The sequence below is a fragment of the Carassius gibelio genome, chromosome B12 (assembly GCF_023724105.1).
Source record: "Carassius gibelio isolate Cgi1373 ecotype wild population from Czech Republic chromosome B12, carGib1.2-hapl.c, whole genome shotgun sequence".
NCBI lineage: Eukaryota > Metazoa > Chordata > Actinopteri > Cypriniformes > Cyprinidae > Carassius > Carassius gibelio.
Genome location: NC_068407.1, coordinates 16,628,235 through 16,654,614, shown reverse-complemented (window position 1 = coordinate 16,654,614; position 26,380 = coordinate 16,628,235). Strand labels below are relative to the sequence as shown.

At 37.6% G+C, this 26,380-nt stretch overlaps 2 protein-coding genes across 6 annotated transcripts in view; one reads left to right on the top strand and one right to left on the bottom strand.

Moving 5' to 3' along the window:
- LOC127969094 (exocyst complex component 6-like) overlaps positions 1-26,380 on the bottom strand; it is a 71,216-nt gene that overhangs the window by 32,956 nt on the left and 11,880 nt on the right. For 4 of the 5 annotated variants that reach the window (XM_052570773.1, XM_052570775.1, XM_052570772.1 and 1 more), the window contains exons 2-8: positions 20,393-20,564; positions 14,874-14,921; positions 14,642-14,732; positions 14,150-14,195; positions 8,373-8,577; positions 7,854-7,994; positions 2,094-2,162 (exon numbers count right to left, since the gene is read on the bottom strand). In XM_052570773.1, coding sequence (XP_052426733.1) covers positions 2,094-2,162; positions 7,854-7,994; positions 8,373-8,577; positions 14,150-14,195; positions 14,642-14,732; positions 14,874-14,921; positions 20,393-20,564 — 772 coding nt within the window. Of the gene's footprint in view, positions 1-2,093; positions 2,163-7,853; positions 7,995-8,372; positions 8,578-14,149; positions 14,196-14,641; positions 14,733-14,873; positions 14,922-20,392; positions 20,565-26,380 lie in introns of those variants that run through there. The other variant, XM_052570776.1, reaches the window with a different exon arrangement.
- Positions 3,831-6,915, top strand: LOC127969095 (E3 SUMO-protein ligase ZBED1-like). Its single transcript, XM_052570777.1, has 2 exons — positions 3,831-4,846; positions 5,191-6,915. Exons 1-2 carry the CDS (start codon positions 3,895-3,897, stop codon positions 6,237-6,239), a joined length of 2,001 nt encoding a protein of 666 aa, XP_052426737.1. The 5' UTR covers positions 3,831-3,894; the 3' UTR covers positions 6,240-6,915.

The window sequence follows — 26,380 nt, the reverse complement described above, 5'->3', positions numbered from 1 at the left end:
GAATGTGGCATTAAAAAACTAATTAATATCCATTTAATTTAATTCATTCAAGAGCATTCAACTTGCACAGCATGCAACTGTTCATTTTACCCCAGAGCAAACTGTTTTGTAATTAATCAGGTTAAGGCACACAAGACACGGAATGTTTTCTAATGCAAACCAGTCAATTGTTCAATCACTGATTGACTTTAGCAATGGATTTTCAATTTCACACTTAAGCCCCTTTCACACTGCCATTCCGGCAAATACAGGGGTAAAGTGTTCCTGTAATTGTTCCCTGGTCGCTAGATTTGGCACTTTCACACTGCGAGTGATGACCCGGTATATGTGCGTGCTTTCACACACAACCCTTGAAGATCCCGTAAGGACACGTGACATCAGCGCGTGACGTGTAATGTACGAGTTGACAACGCTAGGCACGTTATACTTTCACTGAAGCAAGCAAACGGTCTTGGCGTCAGCGCGGAAAGTGAGGAACTAACTGATCTCTGCTTCATTACAGTTTGCACACATGTTTTCGTCGCGAATGTTGATCTTCCTTCAAAACAGCCGGTAAAAGAGTCGCGCGATAACGCGCGTCATCACTTCGACACGGAATTAGATCTGGCTTTTGTTCACACAGCGCTCGTCCTGGGTCGAACCCCCCAATGTTACTATGTCCCCGACCTGGGTTCAATTCAGTAATCAATTCCGGGACGTGGTTGCTTTCACACAGAATGCGACCCGGCAATGTTCCGGAAATATTGCAGGTCCGACGTGCAGTGTGAAAGGGGCTCTAAGTTGAGTAACACCCTAGCAACCGAATAGCAACACCTTAGCAACCACCCTGGGTACCCTAGCAACCACATATGCAGCAACCACCCAGGGTAGCCTAGTAACTGCATAGCAACACCCTACCAAATCTTTTAAATGTAAAAAAGCCTGGTCAGGCTTTCTCAAGCTAACTTCAAAGTTTGTCTTGACCAACTTTTTTATCTAGTTGTTGTTGTTTAACGACGCTTTCTATTAAGCTCTTTTGTGATGTTTCGTGACTTTTGATTCATACTCCATAACTCTGCATCGCAAGTGGAATTCTGTATCAGGTGGGCTACCAAGCAAGTTTACTAAATCTGAAAAGCCACACATATGAAGCAGGTTATGCAATGCAAATATCAAAAATTAACACATCAAACACTATGGTCACAGTATTTTGAGGTTATAATATAGTATTGTGCAAAGAACTGGGCTGAAGCTTTTATTTTTTTAATCATTCACCTCATTATTGTTTTTTGTGTAAAAAAGGAATAGAAGTGGTTGATGTTTTGCTGCATCTAGTGTTCATTTCAGCTGGAAACTAGATGTATAGGTATGTTTATATGTGGTTTGACTGAAATTTAGGCAAAGTGTATTCCCAAAGTGTTTTCAATCTCTCTGAACGCAAAGCACCTGTGCCCCCTCTCTTTTCTCGGTGTGGCTGAAGAGTGGCCCTCGGCTCTTGCCAGCACATTTGAGCATTCTGGTAGCACTGCGGTCAAACGCGTTCGTGTTCTCATTAACTGAACCATTGAGGGGAATGCCCTCGACTCATCCTATGGCCAGTGAATGCACCGCAGTTTGTGCACAATCTGAATGCCGAAGCGAAATAACTTTTTCACTGCATTGTTTTTAGGGAAAAAAGGGGGTTACTGCTCGGTCAGTCCCATTAGATGCTGCAGTCTGACCCTTTTGTTGGTGTTAGTTCTGACCAGATGAGCGATGGCACAGAGCACTAACAAACTCAATCTCACCTCTCCACAGTTTGCGTTTGGTTTAAAGCAAAAATAATATTGATATCACGACAGTCAAAACTCTGGAAATCCCTTTGCTTATATAAGCCATTAATGTTCGAGGAGCCACTTTGAGAGAAAAGCCTTTCAATGAAAACGCACTGTCAACTCAGAGGCTGAAAGCCTATTAGAAACAGATCAACAGGAATGTTTCTCAATAAAACACATTGTGTTCTACTGCAGAACCCAAATAGACTTTCATAACATGTTATGGAGACAGGCTGTTGATATATTGGTTGTTCACTGTGTGCACAGCACATCTGTAGTAAAAGAGATGCTGGGAATTACCAAAACAGTGTAGATGTGAAGACATCGGTAGACTGGAGAAAAATCCACCAGATCCTGCGCCGTCAAGACCTTAAAAAGAAAACCGACAAGGTTTAAGAAACATTTCCTGACCCAAATGACTTTAATGGCAATGGATTGAACAGTGATGCGTTAACTTAATTAATAATATAATATTTTATATAAGTATTAAGCAAATGAGCATTATTAAAAGTCTAATTTATGTATTTATGCATCATAGGAATTGTTGTACTGCCTTTACACAGTTTTACCACATTTTTATGTTGGTTTTAAATGTATTTTTAATAGTGCTGGGTAAAGATTATTTTTTTAATTTCAATGAATCACATTGTTATGCACAAAATTCAATAATACATTTAATACAATAATACATCAAGTAGTGTATTGTGCTCTTTTGTGATTTAAAGGTCCCACGACATGAAAATTTCACTTTATGAGGTTTTTTAACATTAATATGAGTTTCCCTAGCCTGTCTATGGTCCCCCAGTGGCTAGAGATTTCGATAGGTGTACACCAAGCCCTGGGTGTCCTGCTCTGCCTTTGAGAAAACAAGAGCTCAGATGGGCCGATTGGAATCTTCCCCTTATGATGTCATAAGGGGAAAGTTACCTCCCCTTTCTCTGCTTTGCCCGCCCAAACATTTTCATTTAATTCAGTCGCAATGTCAGCACAGGCTTTACAAACAGACTTTTACAATATGGATTTGACAGCATCGCCACAAACAGTGAGTAACAGTGTTCATTAATGCCTGATCTGTGATCAGTGATTTCTGATGGGTAGCTAATTATTCAAGTTCACACAGACTTTCTTTCTAAATCGTTTAATACTGTTTATGCATGAGTGAATCAAGCCAGTGACTAAACGATCAACTTCACGTTGTTTCTCTTAGTAACATGAAAAAAATCTGATATTTAAATTGTGATTTAACTACAGAGAGCGATCAAAGAATGCTCCCTTTATTTTTTCGGAGCTGTCAGACATCGCCAGTATATCTGCACACCTGCCCAAACTGTCGTTATAATGAATGATGCTGTTATGCTGCACAACGAAGCTCTTACTGTATTCATGTCGATATTGTGTTTGCTGTTAGTAGTGGTGAAAGCACTTTGTGAGAGAAAACGCATTGCAATGACGAGATCACTGCATTCATGCGATAAACAGACTCTGTCTACTCAATGCTCATCACTGCAGCCTTTCATGTGATGGGAAAAGATCTAAAAAATAATGCTATAATCAACACTTCCACGATTCGTTAATCTCAACAGCTGTTATATATAAAAAAACTAGTAAAAGTAATTTGAGTGGGGTTCCACATGTACCGGATTTTTCGGACTATAAGTCGCAGCTGAGTATAAGTTGCATCAGTCGAAAAATACGTCATGATGAGGAAAAAAACATATATAAGTCGCACTGGACTATAAGTCGTATTTATTTAGAACCAAGAGAAAACATTACCGTCTACAGCCACGAGAGTTCATGATAAATTAATTTTGATAAATAAGTCGCACCTGACTATAAGTCGCAGGACCAGCCAAACTATGAAAAAAAGTGTGACTTATATTCAGGAAAATACGGTAATACACATTTCTAATGCAAAGATGTCAGCCAATCACAACAGAGTCTCACAGCAGACACGCCCCTTCAAACAGAGCATTCAAGCCAGAGGGCTAAAATCAGGATATAACAACGACTTCTAGTAATGGGCGATATAAACGATATGCGATATAAACGATACAAAATTGGCCTACGATAGAGATTTTAATTCTATTGCACTATCGCGATAATGCATGTTGATGACGCAACCTACCCGCGAAATTTAGAGCCACGAGCTGCAGCCGGCTGCAACGAATCATCATATTCATCGTCATCTTTAATAAACATGGCTGAAAACGTCAGCGAAACAGAGGAGCTCGTGAAAAAGACCGGTGCAACATCTATTATTTGGACTTGGTTTGGATTTAAGCCGTCCGACGAGCAGCAGAAAAATATACTCTGTAGAGTGTGTGGGGCAAAAGTTCCAGCTAAGAGCGGTAACACGACTAATCTGTTCTACCATCTCAAAACTAAACATGTCGTTGAATACCAGCATTGCCAGGCAATGCAGCCAAGCGCAAAGTCCAGTACGAAGAACGCAGGACAGAAAAAACAGGAACTGATCCAAACCTCAATCCAACAGTCATTTTCAAAAGGTACTCCATATATTAGGAAGAGCCCGCGATGGATTGAAATTACCAGGGCCATAACTGTTTACTTGTGTAAGGACATGGTCCCTTTTCAAACGGTAGAGAGACGCGGCTTTAAAGCCATGATCAGAGCTATTGATCCACGATATGAGGTGCCAAGCCGCAAATACTTCACAGAAACCGAGATGCCAAAATTGTATGCCGAGCTCCGCGAAAATGTTGAAAAAGAGCTGTGTGACTTGAAATACTTTGCTACTACAACGGACCTATGGTCGAGCCGTACCATGGAGCCTTTCCTCAGTCTGACCATTCACTATATAACGGATGATTGGAATCTTGGCAGCCGGTGTTTGCAGACGTCGTACTTCCCCGCTGAACATACGGCCGAGGAGATAGCACAAGGACTCAAGGAAGCGCTTGAGTCATGGGGTTTTAAAGAAGAAAGCCAAGTTTGCATTACTACTGATAACGGAACGAACGTGGTCAAGGCAGCGTCTCTGAATGATTGGACCAGGCTGCAATGCTTTGGACACAGGCTGCACCTCGCCATCGGTAGGTAAAAAAAAATGTGCATATGCATAATAAATAAATAAAAAATTATATATATATATATATATAATTATAATAGTGCATAATTATAATATTTTAAAAGTTATACTGTAGTAGTTGCCTATATTACTGCATAGTAATGTTGCATTTGCGTTTAAATATGTAGAATTTGCCTCTGTTCAGTTGTTTACCCAATGCTATTTTAATGTTGCATATGTGTTAAATGTTGTTTATACAATCCTAATCAAACATTTCAATAGTTGTAATGATGGTTGTTCAGTGTGTGTGGGGAGAGAGAGAGATTATAGATGAAATTAACTAATAATATCTTACAAATTTGTCAACAGAAAAAAGTATGAAAGACCCCCGAACTGACCGTGCTGTTGGCGTATGCAAGAAGATTGTGAGTGCCTTTTCATACTCTTGGAAAAGAAGAAAAGAGTTGAAGAAAGCCCAGGCAGAGCACCATCTTCCCTTTCATCGGCTCATCACAGAAACACCAACAAGGTGGGGGTCACGCCAGATGATGATCCAGAGGGTGCTTGAACAAGAGAAGGCACTATCACAGGTACTGAAAGCAGACAAGAAAACCAAACACCTGGTACCCACTTGGCAAGATACAGATGTGTTGGAATCTATAAGCCGGACCCTCGGCCCACTGCTGGAATTCACAGACGCGCTGTCTGGTGAAGATTATGTTAGTGTGTCGTATGTCAAACCTGTTCTCCATCTTTTCAACAACACTGTTCTTGCTGCAGCTGATGATGACACCGAGCTGACCAAGGACATGAAAAGAGTCATCCTAGAGTACTTAAACGAGAAGTACTCTGACCCAAAAACGGTTGACCTGCTGGATATGGCCTCCTTGGTCGACCCACGGTTTAAAGATGCATATATAGCTGATGACCGCCAGGAGTTCATCAAGACCAGAGCGGTAGCAGAAATTCTGTCACTGTTGGAGGTGCAAGCTGCAATGGTCAGAGAGCCACTACCACACACAAGCACAGAAGCTGCAGCTGATGGTGCTGAAGCTGCTGAAGTAGCTGTTGAGAGTCAATCAAAGAAGGTAAAACGGAGCCTGGGAAGCTTTTTCAAAAAGGCCTCCTCCGATGGCACAGCTGCTCTCGCTGACCGAGAGGCCATCGAAGTGGAGCTAAGAAGTTACCTGCAGACAATGCAGGTTGATGGAGAGACTGATCCACTGGACTGGTGGCGGCTGTACCAAGCTAATTTTCCAAGGGTGGCTAGACTGGCCCAGAAATATCTCTGTATCCCGGCCACAAGTGCTCCTTCGGAAAGGGCATTTAGCATTGGTGGCAACATTGTTACATGCCACCGGTCTCTGTTGAAGCCAGAGACTGTGGACAAGCTTGTGTTCCTGGCTAATAATCTTTAGGGCTTAACAAATGACAAATGGTGTGTATTAAACAAAATCTCAGTGAGTGCCTGACTTTAGGGTTTGTTGTTGTTGCTTTTTAACTGAGAAGACACCAGACAGTTTTTCCTGTTCTTAGCATATTTTGTGCCCTTTTAAGAAAATAACTAAAACTACATTTGCACTTTTTACTTTATATATGGCATGGCACTACTGTAGAGAAACTTTAATACTTTAAAACTTTTCTTTAGTTGACGTATATGTTCCTTATACTGAAATATGTTATTTATTTATTTTGTGCTTTCATTTAGCACTTTATAATGTTTTCATTTGAAGTTTATGTGCACTACACTTGGAAGAATTTTCTTTATTTAAAATAGCCATGCCTTATACCGGAAGTATATCCCTAATTCACAGTGTCCGTTCCTTTATTAACAAGACACCAGTTTTAATTTCATTAGGAGAACAAAATGTTTAAAACCAAATGCGTTACCTCGGCTGCAGGTTTGAAATATGTTTTTATTTAAAGTATCTGTGCATTTACACAAAATAATTTTCTTTGCCTAATTTATACTGGAAGTATTTTCAGTACAGTGTATGTTCCTTAATTAAAAAGACACCAGTTTTTCTGTTCTCTGCAACTTGAGTGGCATTTAAGAACCAAGGACTTTAAGTATAGTGTCTTTTAGAAGGAAAGACTTATTTATCTGCAACATTTTGTTGTAGAATTACAGTTTTGCTTTTGCACAATAAATGTAATCAAAACAACATGCGTTTCTTTATTTCTTAAAAAAAAAAAAAACATTTAGCAGTTTGGCTTTCCTAAGGGTCTGTGTAACCTGTTCTGAAATGGTTCCATTATAATTTATATATCGCAATATATATCGTTATCGCAAGAGTCTGCAATGTATATCGCAATATGGATTTTAGGCCATATCGCCCATCCCTAACGACTTCTATTTTTAAATTTTAAATGTAAAAATCATACTACCAATAGAAGTACACCTCAGGAAACATTAAAAACGCATTTAAAAAAAGACAATTATCCATGTCATGGGACCTTTAAAAGTACTGCTACATGAACAAAAGTGAAATAATATTTGGTTAGCATACACTTTAAACAAATAAGGTGCTTTTTTTACTGCAGTATTCCTTTTACATAGTAGCAGTTAAAATATTTATTGTAAATCTCAATTCATGGTGTACTCGCACTAGGCATTTTTAACCATTAATTTTAATCATAATTCAGAGCCAGTGAGCAACGGGCTTTCAATATATTAATAATTCCAAAAAAAATGCAATAAAATAATTGTCTGCATTAATTAATGCGGTAACGTGACATTAGCGTGTTTACTTGCCCAGCTCTAATTTTTACTTTTTACTGTAACAGTAAATTGATACATTAATGAAATATTATTAACAAGCATCAGAGGAAAATATTTGCATTTATAAAAAAATATAATGATTCAAAATGAATTTTCTTTGTCAAATATAATTTTGGAAATTCGGAGGAAATCAGGAAGTTTTTTTTTTTTTAGAAGATCTTGATGTTGATGTCATACATAAAGCAGGGGTAAGGTATGGAGCTTCATGTTTATTTTGGCCTTGATGATGCTAAATATTCTTAGAATGTACCTCCTCATCCATCTCCTCTTCATCCGCTGCCTCTGCGCTCAGGCCGTTGTGATGGAGAGGTGTTCGGCCATACATAGGTTTGGCACAGCTCAGAGTCACCTGCTTCTGCACTTCACTGTTAAACGTACGGTGCTGCTGAGCCTGAGAGAACAAGGTGATGAAGATAAGCTCAACTACAAAGTCAACAGCCTCTCACTGCAACTATATTTATATATATACGTGTGCAAAAATATTTAGTACACATTATCTACATTTCAAAACCAGGTGTCTACATAAAATATTTTAAAGCATCAGGGTTTTGCTCAGGCTGTTCTACAAGGTAGGCAGCATTAACATGCAAACAGCAAGCTCTGAAACCTATGATCAATGAATCTATCATCCAATGCATTATGCATGGACATGCAGACACCTGTATAGCCCTCAAAATCAGTCACTTATAAGAATCCGTCTCGGGAAGCAACCATAGCTTAGATTTTGGAATCTAGATTTACAACAGCCTAAAATAAAATAAAATACTACCTGTCTCATTGCGGTTTCACCAATTTTATCCGAGTGCTTTCGGATACTCTCCAGAAAGTCTTTTAGGTCGGACATGGAGATCTCTTTAATCTCCTCTCGGAGTTTAGGAAGCATCTCAGCCATGATTTGGCAGAACCTGTACTGGCTCACTCTGGGAATATAAGTGTTTTCTAGCTGCTCCATGGTTTTCAATGCAGAGTAGTATCTGAAAAGGAAAATAATCATGTGAGACACCAGTTTACTAGTCCCTGAAGCCCCCTAAAATCACTGAAACATCAATCTGATAACAGCAATGTGATGATCAATAAAGGCTACGATGAAACGCTGATATGGAGTGATGCATTGATCAAATGAATAATGAAACAATGTAATGACAACACAGAACACACACAAACAATGATATCTATTTTGTTCCTATTTTGCACCTTTATTTTGACACTTATGTTCATCGACTGTTTTATACATTTGACAGAGGTGTCATTAAATATTTGATAAGTTATAATTGTTATTATTATTATTATTATAAGTTATAACAACCATTAGGGATATAGTATTAGCAATTCTGAAGGAGCCAAATTAAAAGATTGTGTTGCATTTGAGCGCTAATAAAAATGTAACTGAAAATTAAGTACATAATATCATAATAAATCTAATTAAATTGTAATTGTATTACGGCATACTTTGAAGTATCTATAAAAATCATATCTCAGGCTAAGAGAATCACTGTCAGCTTGTACCATGATGAAAGTGAACTCTGAACTCACGTTTCAATACTACAGCCACTAGATGTAAACCATATGTGCCCTAACATGATTTTAGTGTGAAGAGTCTGTTCACAAGTCTATTGCCATAAAACCCTAAAATAACTAAAAATTACAAGAACAACTTTACAGCTCAAACAAGTTTTAAGAGGAGAATTAGTGTAAGCGTTTTTATAAAATTAAAAGCTTGAAATTTCTGTAAAATCCATCCCCTGTTCACTTCTGTTGCAAGGTTAACTTTTTTTTTTTAAAGAAAACAAAAGACAAGAAAAATTTCTGTTGATATTAAATGTTGTTGATAAGCAATTTTGCAACTGTGTGGCCACAGGTGGTTGTTTATCAGCACTGAATAACTACAATACTACCACAACATACACAAAAGTTTATTAACGGCTTGTATTCCTGTGCTCTTCACACCCAACTTATAATATATTTTGCTTGTATCAATTAGTGTAGTGGCCAAATTTATGGAATTATGCCGCAATCAAGTCATGGGAAAGCATAGGTTTTTTTTAACCATTTTTAAACCATTTTTCTGTTTCTGAAAACAAGTCTCACTGAGGCTGCATTTACTTAATAAAAAACACAGTAAAAACTTAACACTGTGAAATATTAATACATATTCGTATAATTAAAAATAACTGGTTTCTAACAGAATGCATTTTAAAACGAAAATTATTCTTGTGATGGCAAAAGTAAATTTTCAGTATCATTACTCCAGTCTCCGGCAAAAATGTTGGGCTAAGTAAGATTTAACATAAGTAAATAAATAAATATATGAATGCTCTTATTTGGCAAGGATGCATTAAATTGATGAACAGTGACAGTAAAAACTGAAAAAAAAAAAAAAAATTCAGTTTCAAATAAATGCTGTTTTTTGTTGTTGTTGTTCATGAAAAAGAATCTTTAAAAAAGCAGCACAACTGTTTTCAAAGCTGATAATAATAAAAAGAAAAGAAAATAGTTGCTTTACTGTAAGCATAAAAGAATTTAAAAAACAAATCATAATTATTCAAAATATATCAAGTATTATGTATGCAACATGGGCTCTAAAATACAAAACTCGTGCACTTGTGTCTTTCCATATTCAATGCTCTTATACACTTATTAACTTGTACCACAGTAGCCGGTGCCTCTGAATGCTCCCTGACCTCAACGCTCTGAAGTGCGCGTGCGTCCATGTGGAAGGCCAAAGTGGCGCCCTTCTCAGCGAGTGCTACATGTGAACTGTGAAAGAATCCCTGTCTGATTAGACCATGTCCCAGCCTAGTCATTAGCACGCCGTGGTGACACACAGATTAATGGAAAAACACGTTGCACTAATTGCCTCAATTTGGAGATGGCCTGTCATGGGCTTGCTGGTACAGGGCAGTGCTGTGAAGAAGGGCACACACAAGGTCAATTGTCTTTGCGTTTGAATAGTTTATTTATTCATGATGTGTTATGACTGACTAAGTAGACATTCATGGACAAAGAAGGGTCATTATTTTCTAGCTCAATGTGACTAGAGCTCTGCATTTCAGCCCGAGCCCGACGGGCCCCGACTTATTTATTCCCCTATGGCCGGGCTTCGGGCCAATTTTCACGTTATAGCTCACATGCAGGCCGGGCCTCGGGCCTTTTTTGGGTTATCCTTCTATTTATATTTTTAGACTTTACGTAAAAAATGAGAAGCTGACGTCGATGATAGAAAAACAAACATAGAAATACATTTCATAACCTCATAACTTTCATAATCTGATAATTCAACCAGTTATAATTAAACTGACATACTGACATGGCAGTCTCACGCACGCGCGCTTTTCCGTCAGTGCGACCCACGATTACACTTCACTTATATCCACTTATTGTAGTAGTAGCTATTATAGGCCTCTAAAGTAATGTAAATTAATGTAAACAGCACGAGACCCTGCTACCGCGACTGTCAAGACTGACTCGCTCTGTGTTTAATGTCCCGCCAGCAGCAGCAATGAACGTGTCTTCAGCGCAGCGGGAAGAGAGGAGGACGGGGTTAAAACCTTCACGATGCTCTGTAAGAGACTGTTCTAACTTTTCATTTGACTGGACTTTATTTTCGTTTAACTGTTGGAAACTAATGGAAAAAATAATGGACATGTTCTGTGGTGCCTTTTTGAGGTAAGACAACCTGCAAGTTTGTTTTTAATTAATTTAATTTGTTTAGATTGTAGGCTATTTCTCATTTCGTTTGCGAGTGCTGTTGCGAGCCTGCTTCAGTATTTCATTTTTTTATTTTATTTTACTCACTGTGGTTTAATAAATAAACATTTATTAAACTAACTGTCTGTGTGATATGCTTGAAGTGTTTTATATATGGATTTTATTGTAGCCAAGTAAAGTATTAGCGTTAATTTGAGATGCTTAATTGATTAAATATGTTTTAGGCTACTCGCTGTCGGCTCGGCTGTTTAACGTTAATAGTCATTTAAAACAAAATTAAAACTAAATTAACTTGATAAAGAAACGAAAAGAAACATAACACAAAACTGCCACCTTTTTTAATTGTTGCAAATAGGACAGGCTCCCTCTGTGTAATAAAATAAATAAATAAATAAATAAATAACATGGGCTCGTGTCGGACTCGGGCTGATAATTCTGATGAGCTGTCGGACATGGGTCGGGCTAGGGCCTGAGCGTCTCGGGCCAGGGCCGGGCTCGGGCCTAGATTTGAGGCCCGTGCAGGGCTCTAAATGTGACCTTACACTGATTCCTTCATTCTAGGAGATGACTGAACACTTCTTTTTAAGAGGTTTAAGCATTTTTAGATTAAAAAAAAAAAAAAAAAAATTATATATAACAAGTTGAATAAATCCATTTAAATGCAATAAATGCCGCTCCATTTGAAAGCACAAAATGAAGATTTATCACTGAACCGGCTTTACTGGCAAGATGCGCATGACAATCATATGTGATTTATCCTGCAGCTCTAAGTTTGTTCGTTGATCTCAAAGTACAAAGTAGATGAGGAAAACTAGGATGCCGGGTGTATTCAAAGCACCACCATTACTGTCTGGAGTGTGTGGAATGGTGCGATGTGATTGGTTGAGTCGATATATCATGTTCTGCAGAGAAAGAAGACTGGCATTTGTCGCAGTTTAGAAAAAAACTCGGCGGATATCGTATTTTGCGTAAAAATGTAAAAAATGTACTTTTCTATACCGACCAGATACAATACTGATTTTGGTGGAAACTAATGCAGTTTATCGCACTCTTTCTATTTACAGTTTTTAAATTGCATACATACATATAAAATAGATAATTTTTAATGATAAAAAATTCTAATGTCTATTTATTTTATTAAAGAATTTAATTTCGGAGTAACCAATTATATAATATTCTGCTGTTTTGGGTACAACCCTCGTATTGCATGACTTTCACACCATTAAAAAAATCTTTCAAATTGGGACTTTATTTGGACCCCTTTCTACAACAAACTATAAATAGTATCTTAATTTTTCTCGTATTTTACACTAACTGTGGTTTTGTAGACACTGATCAAGCTCACACATTCACTTATTATCATACTGTAGATATACATGAAGATGATAATTTTTTTTCTTTAATTTATGTGAAAATTAGGGTTGTCGATAATTAAAAATGACCCTTTCTCTTAAAGGGGGGGTGAAATGCTCGTTTTCACTCAATATCCTGTTAATCTTGAGTACCTATAGAGTAGTACTGCATCCTTCATAAATCCAAAAAGTCTTTAGTTTTATTATATTCATAAGAGAAAGATAGCCTGTACCGATTCTTCCCGGAAAAACACGACCGACTGGAAGCGTGACGTGTGGGCGGAGCTAAAGAATCACGAGCGGCAGTAGGCTTTTGCGTTGAGAGCGTTTGGAAGCTGCGACTTTACCGTGAGGGAAAATCCATCATCCAAAACAAACCATGGCTAACAGTCAGATTCAGCGTTTATTTATGATCCAGAATCAGATCCAGAGGCTGAACCTGAACGAAAGCAGCAGCAGCAACGACTTGCTCCGAGCGGGGCTCGAACCCGGGTCTCTGGCATGGGAGGGGACGCACCAACAAGAAGGCAGAGATATTTGAAGCAGTTTTACTCACCGCCTGCGGTTCCAACACACGATCATGACCCTTTTTCCTTGGGATTGCATCATCCTTAAGAAATAAACGATGTGCAAATCCGTCGTCAAACTGGGCCTTGTTTGTAAAACAAGCATTTTCGAAATTCAGGGAACAAACACAAACACTTGCACAACTCCGTTGATGCTCTGTAAAAATAAAATCCATCCACTGGCCCCTTAATGCGTTTTTTTTTTTGGTAATCTGTGCAGGGTTGTCTTGCCCTGGCAACCAAAAACACACTTCTTTTGTGACTTTTCGCGACGCTCTCGCTCTGATCAGTCTGATCAGTTCCGGCAGAAGTGCGTCAGGACCCATATAAGGAAATTCCGTTCCATCTAACGTCACACAGAGCCATGCTCGAAAAAAACTTTCCGAAACTTGTGACAAACCGGAAGGAGTATTTTGGGAACAGAAATACTCCTTCAAATGTACAACTTAATTTTTGAAACTTTGTCCATGTTTAGCATGGGAATCCAGCTCTTTAACAGTGAAAAAAACTCAGTATGCATGAAATAGCATTTCACCCCCCCTTTAGACATACTGACACCATTTAGAATAAACATGCTTTTAACATGCCTTGTTGAGTGTAAATCTTTTTTTTTTACATTTATTTATTATACATTTTATTGAGTGTTTATTTAATTTTTATTTCTGAAACAAATCACTAAAATAATAGTTTTATACTGTATTTGGAGGGCAAAGTACAAACCTTCAACCTACTTAAAAGCTCATATAATATTTAATTTAATATCATGTGGTGGATGAAAATCATTGTCTGTTCAGCACCTTTCATTGAACTTCTGAGCTGAATAAAAAAGAGATTCTAACCTATTTTGTCACCACTGATGAACATGACTGATTTGGAATAAAGAAAAAAACTCACATTAGTCCAAATAAGTAATAAGTTACCTTTTCAATTCAAGCTGCTCCTTTAATTTGCTGTACATTTCCAAGACTGCAGAAACATAAGACAGCATGATTTCAAGCAAAAAAAGACCATTTATTAAAAAGATTAAAAAAGATAAAAAAAAAAATATCTTCATTCAGTGAACTGTAACCATTTCCTAAAATTATATTTATTTTCAAAAGAAACCACAACCTAACTGCACATATCTACAGAATCATCCATTTGGTTTCTTGATTAAACCACTGCAAAAACAAAGCATTTGTTTGTCCAAGCAATTAGGAACAGTCGTATCAAGTTTTAAGCCAGAGAGACTGTAAAATATAAACACATGAGGACCTGGACTCATTACTGTAACAAGAAACCGGGGAACATAGGCGTTTATGGTATCTGGATAGTTTTTAATAGTCTTCTAACAAAATCTGTGGGAAACAAGCACCAAAAAGTAGCCGTTACAGGTCACACGGTGAGATCTTTGGGCAAATACGGCATCTCACCGGGAATGCAGAGCTGCAACCTCTCCACCGTGGTAGCCATGTTCCTCTGTTGAATGCGGCAGCGGATGACCTCCTCCGTTTGGGCCGTCACCTTACATAAGGGAAGGTCAAAGATTGTGAAGCCCTCTCAATTAACGAAACAGTCCTTTCTGCGTTATTGTTCCATAATCGTCATTCTTTTCTTCTGCCCATCTAACGGCAGACATACTAACAAAGCCAGACTGTGCCATACCTCCCGTCCGGCGTCTTGAAGTCTTCGATTGGTGTCGCTCACTTGGCCCTTAAAACATAATATCACTTTTGTTAGACAAATAAGCCCACGATTCCCTGTTGTAACTGCTCACCCTTGTAATCAGATCATACTTCATGAGGAGTCAAGAACAAAGGCATGCAAATTCAAATTAAATGTGCAGCGGGAACTTGAACTTTTGGTCGGCGGGGAGCTTTTATGGCCGGTAATCGCTTCTGACAGCCCTTTCTAACAGATTCTGTGACAAACTTCTCAAATTTACTTGGGATTTTTGAACTTTGGTTGTTCCTCTGGCTCTGTCAAACAATTCAAATCAATGACCCAATTGACCACTGGTCCCTTGTTGGTAACTTCAATGAGCTCTATGTGCCATTCATTGTCTGGGGTAAAATGCGGATAGCATTTTCTGGTAATTAAACATTGTTTCTTTCCTTTTTTTTTTTTCTTTCGGCTGAACACAAACGCTGGGTGGCTGATTAACATCAAATGTGAAGACCTCCACACCACTGCGTCAGTATAGTGCCCCAGGTGCAGGGACCCCATGGCCGCAGACTTTCCCACATATTAAGTCTCATTAGGTCATCGCAATTTTCGAGTTTATTAAAAATCTCATTTATTCGCGAAACAAAGAGGGCCCAGTGACCTCATTGATACCGTATGTGCTTTCTTGTTATCTGAATATGCTTTATATAATGTGGGTCTAATTATGAGGATTGTTGAACCACTCCTGTGCCGTTTGGACACCATATTTCACTCTGGGAAGTGGAAAGGGAGCTAAAGAGAATTGGCGTGCGATTCCAGCATGAGGTCTGAACCCCATGAACGTGCAATAACTGAGGGGCTGTTTACACGACAACGTTTTCAGACAAAAATGGGAAACTTTATGCGGTTTGCCTGTTTTGGGGACTGAAAATGCAAAGTTTCTGAAAAAGGGCAATGTTATAATTTCCTTTAAACACCCAATACAGGAATCTTTAAAAACAGTGACATCATGTGCGTGCATGAATGTAGACATGTACAGTAGAGGTCAACCGATATATCAGTCGGCCCGATATACGTATATATACGTATTTTATATATATATATGAATATGTATTTTATATATATCGTTCCTGGGAGATAAAGGTAGTCAGAGTATTTCACTCTGTAAATGGGGTGGAGAAGTTGGCAGCTCTCACAAACACAGCAGCGTTATTGAGGGCTCCGTTACTCCACCCAGCTCACAGACAGCAGTGATGCGCGGGTTGATCCAAAATGAGCGGGTGCCTGCGGTCACCCGCGGTTGCCCGCGGTTACGAGTCATTCAAAAATATTTTTTATGTTATTCGGGTCGCGGTCGGTCGGGTCGTTTGAAATATAGATGCCAATTAAACCTTTGTAATTAATATAGTACTAGACACAATTTTGAAATACATAGGCCTACACTTTATTGGCTGAATAACTGGCACGAAGATGACGCACGAGCTCAGTCTGCACGTAGAGATGAAAGCAGCACGAGAAAAGGTGAAGACCTGTTTTTGGTAAAACATGATTTTAAAGACTTTATTAAGTGTTGTTTTATAGAAAACTCTTTTTAACCCTATGTAGTCGATTAACGCATGTATAACCACGAAAAGAACTTAAATTACACTTTCAGTTTTGATCGTACAGTTAAGAGTAATACATCAATCGAATCTGTAAAGGGTCTACTTTTTTTGAATACAGACATAATAACAACAGAACTTTGTGCACTTATAAAATAAAGATAACAAACAAGGTGTGCTGTCTGCGATGATCGTAATGTACAAACACGTCATTAAAATGAACTGTAACTCCGTGAATACTCAACGAAGAGACATGAGAGAGATATCTATAGAAAGCTTGACATGTCTACTTTTAAACTAAACAAGTGCTGCCAAAACAGATATTCTGTGATAAAGTAATCCATATGAAAACAACGCGATGTCTAGTTTTTCACGTCTCCCTTCATTATATTTACTGTGACCACGCCCCCGCGCTGAATGCGCTATTCAGATTCAAACTGAAGCGCGCGGCTTGAATACGCCAATAACAGAAGAAAAAACAGCGATACTGTTCAAGTTTTTTTTTTTTTTTACTGTTTGCTTCGCGATGAGAGCAATAAGACATAATGAACCCCCGAAAAGATGTGATGTGGTTGAGGATTTGAGAAATGGATTTCCTCAGAAAAAAAGGATGAAGTGCTTTATTCAGCAGAGATCATAAACATGAGGGGAACTCATAGGGGAAGTCGTGGCCTAATGGTTAGAGGGTTGGACTCCCAATCGAAGGGTTGTAGGTTCTAGTCTCGGGCTGGACGGAATTGTGGGTGGGGGGAGTGCATGAACAGCTCTCTCTCCACCTTCAATACCTCGACTTAGGTGCCCTTGAGCAAGGCATCGAACCCCCAACTGCTCCCCGGGCGCCGCAGCATAAATGGCTGCCCACTGCTCCGGGTGTGTGCTCACAGTGTGTGTGTGTGTGTGTGTTCACTGCTCTGTGTGTGTGCATTTCGGATGGGTTAAATGCAGAGCACAAATTCTGAGTATGGGTCACCATACTTGGCTGAATGTCACTTCACTTTCACTTTCACTTTCACATGAGTAAGTCTCTTTTTATTTATGTATATACTTGTAGTATTAGTTTTCACATAACCTGTAAACATTTTACTAGTTACCAAAATATAATTCCTGACTAAATGTATAATCAAGTGAAACATTATGAAGTTTCAGTAACAATATACAATACTATACCATTCAAAAGCTTGATGTTAATAATATAAATGTAACAAATAAATGTGACTGTAACAAATTTAATAATGCTGTTCTTTCAATTTATCCCCCCTAATAAACCTGAAAAAATATTCTCAGCTCTTTTCAACATTAATTATAATAATAATAATAATGATAATGATGATAGCCTAATAAAAATAATAATAATTTTTTTGTAGAAAATCAGATTGTTAAGATAAAGATTTTCGTTTTCTATAAATTGTATCTTAATTTTGATCAATGTTTTATCAATTAATTGCCCGTATTTTATAAATAAGAAGCAAATATATAACAGACAATGTAATGAGGCGCCGGCAGGATCACTTGCATGTGACCTGGAGGGCGCCGAAACTCAGCGTGTGCCTCACAGATTTGAGAAATATAAGGCTATCTATTACAGAAAGCTTGAAATGTCTACTTTTAAATGAAAATATTAAAACCAAAATAAATAGGCTACTCTCTGATTATGTAGGCTAATCCATAATGTGCATTTCTCTCTGGCGTTGTCGACTTAATCTTTGCAGCGACACAGAAAACACCAGTTTATTATTACTAAACAATTAAATGTCTCCTTGCATATTTTGTAACCAGCGGGCCATTCTGGGTTGAGCGAGACCCCACGGAATGAGCGAACGGAGCGTAATAGGCCTATATGGAGAAATGCGCAAACCCGAAGCTCATGTCTGCTGAACAGAAACATAAAAATAGACATAGCCAGACTAGACTATTTTAGAACAAATTATGAGCTTATTGACGATTTTTTAAAATAATTTTTGACAAAATTAGAATATATTAAGGATTTTGTTTTAGTTTTAGTTTTATTTAGTTTTCCTTTTTTATGCGTAGTTCCTACATCTATGGCCCAATGACGATATGATGAGCATTTACTACATATTAAAAATTGCGGGTCAGGAAGCGGGTCGGGTACAATATTTTCTTTTCCTTTTTTTGCGGTCCGAGTTGTGGGCGGGTTAGTTGAAAATGTCGGTCGGGTGCGGGTTATTAATACATTGACCCGCGCATCACTGACAGACAGCAAAGTGCTCGGAGAGACAGCTGTCCTGGAGCTGCCCAAAATGGTGAATGACATTTGTTCGGAAGCATGGTTTGATGCAGACAATAGCCAGGTTTCCATCCAACTCATTTGCATTTACGAATGCCAATATTCAATAATTTTGTAGTTTAAATTAATGATCAATTAATAATCTTAAAATGCGTTTTCAACGGTATTATTATTATGTGCAAAAGCCACTTGGAAAAAAAAGCTTTCGCACCCGAATTAAAGGGATTTTAGTCTGAATAAAGTGCTAGTGGCAGGACTGTGAAATGAATAGATGTGATTATGATCATCTGGTAAAATTAAGAGAGTGAGCCATACTTTTGAGATCATTATACTTTGTTGACTGTTTCCCGTCAAGGATACCGCTAAATGCACGTCTTTAAATGGTTTTGTGGTGCTTGTTGTTGTATTTTAAAACACAACTGCAATGTTTTCAAATGACAGTATTTTGACGGTCAATCTCTAATGCACAGTATGTGTCATTTTAAAGACAAGCGCAAACAAACATACACAACAATGGCAGAGTACATGGTACTGTTGTTGCTGCTCAAGAGTTTGCTAATGCTTCTTCAGCAAAGTGTGGATTTACTTCACCAATATTACAACCAACAGCGGAGACGCATCATATACACCATATAATCATCACTTCCCTACAGGTAGTGTTTACTAACAAGGTAATAGCGCCAACTACTGGCCTAGCATATGATATACAGTATTTTTGGTCGTATTCGCGGATATGTGCAAACACAAAGCTTTTTGAAAACGTTGTCATTTATACGTGAAATATTTTTAAAAACGCAAGTGAAAAACGTTTCCGTTTTGGACTACACCGTTGTCATGTAAACGTAGCCTGAACCATCGTGAAGGCAAACTTGACACCATGGGTATCTCTTCATTCCATGGAAAACAATAATAGTATATCAGTCTGACGAGTAAACAAAAAAAAATTAACGAGGCAATGACAATTCAATTGCCAAGGTGTCCATAGAGGGTTGACAGTTAAACACATCTGATTCAGCTAATCAAAGTCTTTACGAGGGCTAGTTGCATTAGAGGTGGAGCTAATGATCACATACGTCAATCTATTTAAAAATAACAAATAACAAACAATAATAATAATAAAGAATAATAATAATAATAATAATAATAATAATAATAACAAAGTCTAAAATTGCCAAACTGGTTAAAACACAGTAAATAATTTGTTGAAAGGCCAGTTTATCCACAATGTTTTTCACTAAATTAACACAATAAATAATAGTTTATCTTTTTTCCTTTATATCCATAGTAAAAATACAAAGTAGTAAACCGCACACACGGGTCAAGGACTAATAAAACATTTTGTATGGTTTCCACTTAATTGATTCTAGAGATATTACTATTACTGCTTTTCAGCAGGATTCAAAAACACAGCAGTGCTCATTTCATTTTGGACTGTGAGCAAAATCAATGTGAATATGTTGTGCATTTTCTATATCACCCAGCATTGTTTAGCATAACAGTGTATCTTATTTATTTTTTATTTTTTCCCTTTTCCTGATACTATTATTCTACCATGATACTACCACAATATTTAGCAGAACAAAATTAATTATATATAGATATATTTCTCAATAATATCAATGCATATGTTACTAATCCATAAAATACATTTAATCATGATTTCCACGTACCATCAGCTTCTCAGCATCTGCTCGGACCTTCAGCAGCTCTGTGATGGCGTCCACGAATCCCTGATGATGGAAGTTGCACATTTTCTCAATCTCTCTGTCATGGTTGCGTATTCTGGCATCAAGTTTCTCCATAAACTTTTTGTGTGCATTGGGCTGATCATCGTAAACGGATCTATAAAACAAACGAAGACATTAAACTATTTCAAACAAACAGTCTTCAGAAGTGTCCCATGAATGTCCTCTCATGTTCATTTACATTAACAGTGACCCACATTTTTTTAACATATAAACACACAACAGTTTAGTGTGCCATATCTTAATGGTTTCAAATATCAAAGTCATACTTATAAACTGTCCCATCGGTCTATTCAAACACATATTTCATAAGTGCTAAATATTAAGGCCAAAAAACAAACTCTTTTAACATCAGATTACAATGAAGGTGGAACCCAAACCACGCCATATCCTACATGTAGAAACCTACAAACTACACAATGTGAGTGCAAACCACTAGAATGCAGAATGTGCTGCAGTTGGAAGGATGCATGAATAGTTCTCCAAGTGCGCCACCCTGAGGGCAACAAAGGCACAGTGCATGTTCAATCGCTGATGCATATGCAAATATTTTAACCAAACCAGCAGGCATAGATCAGTGGTTCTCATGTGGTTTACACTGAACACGGAACATGAAGTGGTTGCCCAGCACAGGAATCAAAACTGCTGTGCAAATGTTTTAAAAAAACTGCTTAAAACCAAAGTTATTACCATGTACTGAATACACCAAACAACATTCGATTGGGAAACCATGACAGAGTATCATGAACAAGAGGAATGCAATTCTTTTTGTTCACAGATCACAGTATTTTTTTTAGCAATGCATGTAAAAACTGACTTTTCATTGGCTGTTTTAACAGCACAACAATATTAAAATGCAAGTTAAATTAGCTGGACAAAGTGTCACACTGCTTGTATGGTGACATAGTGTTGGCCTAACAAAGTTCTGCTTCCTTACATGAAAGAATTAACTCATTTTAAAGCATTATGAATCATGATGAAAATACGTTTCCAAGATTAACTTTAAAAATTTGTTAAAATAATTATTCAGACAGGATAAATGGTTTGTCTCTCCATGACTCAAAAGCAGGTTCTTTCTCTGTTCACAGGTGTGTTGTGTTTGTGTCAAAAGCAGACATTGCTATAAAACTACTTTTGAACAGTCACAGCTATTAGCATAAGATTCATATTAAATGAACCAGCATAAAAATCAAGATATTCATAATAACAAAGTACAGCAAAGTCTTGGATGGCCCAATGCTAGTGAAAACGCCAGCTGGCTCTCTCTTTCAGATGCCGAGCAGAAGGTTCGGATGAAATCCAGGTTGCCATTGACAACACAGCCTCAATGTCTAGACTGTGATTGACAACCTTTAAAATGGCACAACTAGCTGATGCTAGTGATACTGAGTGATTGATAGCAGGGTTGGGAAACTACATTTTTAAAATTCATGAAGTATTTCTAAAAACTGAGTTAGAATCCACAAAAGGGGCAATGAGTATTTGGGGAAAAGGAGAACATTTTTAAAAAGTGTATTGCAAAACTTGCATAAGACTTCATGTGCGTGAGTGTTCCCTGCAAGGTCTTTTGGCACAGTTTGCTTTCTGCAACTCTCTGATTGGTGGAACTTTCTGTACAGCATCATGGGTAATGTGCCTTTTCACCACAAATTCATTTTCAGTTTATTTGTGCATTTGCTAGTCATAAAAGGACTTAAACTGCATTCAAGGCATACATTTTTTTGTAGTTTATGCTAGCGCCATGTTCTACTGCTTCACAACTGAACTGTATATTAAAACATGGATTTAAAAAGAACTTAAAAATCAGGGCTCAGACAATAATAATAACTAAATAAAAATTAAAAAATTTTTTTAAATAAGCTATTGGCTACTATATAAGAAATAAAATAGGTGCCACAGAATAAACATGTTTTATTTATTTTTAAACTTTTAAATTTCTGTCATACAGTCATGTGTCATGTCTCATCTTTTCTTGTCTTTACAGCATTTTAATAAATTTTGCTGATGTCGTATTAACTAAGATTCACTTAAAGTGGGAACTAAATGTCTTTTCCTGAGAAAGAACAAAGAACTTTATCACATAATCTGTGCCAATATCACTGACCATAACTATGTCAGCATCATTGGCCACTGAGTGTTGTTTGGGCTCCTCCTCAATGCATAAATGTGGTTTTACTTCATAAACACATCGAGTCTGTTTTTCTTCATAACATGCAACTATATAGGTGTTGAATTTTATCTTTAGCTTCTTGCATTCTTTCCTTATTGTAGATAAGGTAAGAATACATAAATACGCAATTAGCGATTGCACATATATTTAGCAAAATGCTCCTCTTTATACTTATTTTTTTCTAGCTGACTGATGAGATTATGGACACCAAATGGTTATTACGTGGTATATGTATTGTTGTGTTACATTGTTTATAAGCTTTACACATTTTCTGCAGTTTGAAACACAGAATAAACGATTACGTGAGACATTTCAGTAAGTTTTAGGCTATCTTATAAAATAGCCTACCTTCTGATGTCCATTCATGTTTTTTTCGTACTATAGTGGTAAAGAGAAAGATATGATGGGTTCACCAAAGCGATAACAAATGTCGCATTAAAGAGCGCCAAAACAGTATTTATTGATTGAATTTTGCTATGAATTTGGCAGAAGTTTAAAACTGATACTTTGTTTGTTAAAATGTAAAAGAGTGTAAAAGCTTATAGCGATTAGCAAGGGCACTACAAATAATATGAAATTCACACATTAATAGAACATAGCATATACGTAGATTAGATAAGAGCCATATTGATAATAAATGAGAACGGTTAATGATAATGCCAATTTCCACACAGTTGATAGCTTTACCTGTTGTAGTTTTTTCAAGTTGTGCATAGAATAGGGCTGTGCAAAAAATCAAATGCGATTTTCATGAACATCTCATCAGTAAAGGGGCTCCTAGTATATATCCAGCACGTGCGTTCAGATCAGGATTGCCAGGTTTTCAAAACAAAACCTGCTCAATTGCTTCTCAAAACTAGCCCAATCGTGTTTCGTTCTGGGCGATAAAATACACATTTTTTGAGGGGGTTGCCTTGGTAAAATTCAAATTTCTAAACATCACATTATTGAGATTGGGGTCACTTCGACCCGTGGACATGAAAAACAACCGCAGACTTGGCAACACTGGTTGGCCTTTACTACACAGAACATAGTTCATTGACAATCTACACAAAATTGACGATTTTTATAAGACGATTCATTGCCGATTTTGAAAGTGATTTTGTGTAGATTGTCATTGAACTACGGCTCTGTGTAGTAAATGGCACTTCATCTGTGACAGTGTTGCTAAGTCCGCGGTTGTCTTTCATGTCCGCCAAAAAAACTTGTATTTTAACCCTGTGATGCAATTTTTTTTTATCAGGGAACCCCCTGGAAACGCGACTGGACTGAGCACCAACCTCCCGCTCCCTCTTATGAAGCCAACAAGGAAGTGACTAAAAAAGTAATTAATCGACTGACCACTTGAGGCTGGCTGCAAAAGGGAGTCAATCCCATAGACTCCCCATGTTTAAATGCCCTACTTTACAGCAGGAAAAAAAAAACATGTTTACAGCCTGGTGCAAAAAATGATTTTGGTTTAAATAGCTAATTTTGCCCTTCATGACAACTGTGAGAGGGGTGAATTTTTTTCTAACTCGTCGGTTTAAATTCTATTAAGACTTAAAGTTCTGCATAGTGGCTAAACATTCCATTTAGATATGTATGTGTGCATGTACATTTTTAATGGATTGATTTATTAATTCACACAAACATACAATAGAATAAAGTAAAAATTACAACAACGAAGAATTCTAATTAAGAGAAAAACTAAATAAAATAAACATGTCCTAATTCTTAACTTCACTAGGCGTTTTGTTTTTGTTTAGTTCGCATGTAAATATAAATAAATGGGTAATATTTCTTAGAATAAAGAGAAAATGCATCAGTTGTAGTGCTGCAACAACGCGTCAACGTCATCGATTACGTCGACTACAAAAATACGTCGACGTGCGTGAAATGCGTCGACGCGTCACACTGTTTGTTTACATCTCGCGTAATGGCATAGTGGGAATGGAGAAAGTTGCATTCTATCACAAAAACAGAGACCACTGTTATCAAAAGTATGGGAATACTTTAAACAGAGGACAAATAAAATGGCCCTTTGTTCCCTTTGCAAAACTGATATGGTGCACCACGGCAGCGCAACTGCTATGCGCGAGCACCTCAGAGAAAAACATCTTGGCGCTCTCCGGTGTTACGGTTTAACTGGTTACTGTGTGATCTGGTGACCAACTTCCTGGTTCAGGTCTGATATTCTTGCGCTTGCGGCATTCTGAAAAGCTGAGATGTTTTAACTCTATGCGATGTGGACCGCGTAGCTTCCATTATGAGCGTGCTTATCGTGCGCCTACATTGGAAATAACGAACTTGAGCGCGCAAGAGACGTAATATGTGTACGGCCCCTTAAAGACAGCACGCCGCGAGACAACAGTCACAAACCACCGAGCTACCCCGAATCAGCTCCAGATCTCTGAAAACCATGCTAAACCATAGCAGAACCCTGACTACATTTTATGGTTTGTGATGCTAAAGAACATTTCATGACGTCTCAGAGAACTAAATTTATGGCTACTGTCGTTTAATTATAAACGCTATCATAAGCTCATATATACCATAGTAAAATAATTTTCTTTGCCTCTTATTTATTTTATACTGTAAAAACTTCAACCACATAGGTTGAAAATGAATAAAGGTTGAAATATTATATTAGAAGTTGTACTTATATTTTGTACATTTATCCAAAGGATTCATTAGCTAATTAAAAAAAGAACATTAGATTAATTATTTATTGTAATAAAAAATCATCGTTAGATTAGTCGACTAATCGAAAAAATAATCGTTAGATTAGTCGACAGGAAAAAATAATCGTTAGTTGCAGCTCTAATCAGTTGACATTCTCAGCCAATGAGCATGAAGCTGTGTTGTCAGTCAGTCATTTCACGACTGCTCAATCCGACACAGTCGCCTCGACGTCGCAAGGGTTTTTTGGCACACGTCAGCATGACATCAGAGCAAGGCGGACGTAACTCAGACACTTTTCTAATCGGCAGGCATCTCGCGGTGATCACCGTTGATCGGTTCTGCACAGAATTTGCTCATCTCAAACAAGCCTATTTACAACTCTTTCTTCCGCTGCCTCTGACATGATATCTATGATAGCCAATGAGAGTGAGCAAGCATCACCTACCAGATGTTGCGTGCTTCTATAACTGAAACTTGGCAGACACAAACATGCCACAAAAGCAAAGTACATCACCCATATTGTTTGTTATTCTTAATTTTTCTGTGTGAAACAGATTGCATGCCAGGAGAGGCAGCTGGCAGCTGATTGTTCTCCATTTGTTTTTCTTTTAGTCATGTTTGATCTCAATGAGATCTCGTGTCACTATGAGATCATCTCTACAATCAAGTGTGTGGTCTCGTGATCTGGTTGCGTCTTCACACTGGTAACACCAGTAACCCTAGTCAACAGTGGCAGGTCAACAAAAAATTAACACGTAAATTTATATTTTTGGTCGCAATTGTGACCGTTTTAGTTGCATTATTATTTCTTTGAGAAGTACATTTACTTAATGTGTTTCTGTCATAATTTCTTTAAGTTAAACCATACTTTTTATTTGTGTTGCCATGAAGATCTTTGCATTTCAGTGTGACTAGTTTCGCTAACATGAAGCGATTTAAAGCTTGTGAAGTGAATCATTTAGAGACAAAGTGTTCATGTCCTCATATAGTGAGACAGCAGACTCAGAAAACACTGAAAGCATTACGTGTTTTTGAGTTTCTGTAAATGAAACTACACCAGTCATTCATACAAAGACACA

Excerpts from the sequence above, each read along its gene's own strand:
- LOC127969095 (XM_052570777.1), top strand. The coding sequence starts at position 3,895 with ATGCATGTTGATGACGCAACCTACCCGCGAAATTTAGAGCCACGAGCT. Across the intron at positions 4,847-5,190 it reads CAGGCTGCACCTCGCCATCG|AAAAAAGTATGAAAGACCCC; the intron begins GTAGGTAAAAAA and ends ATTTGTCAACAG.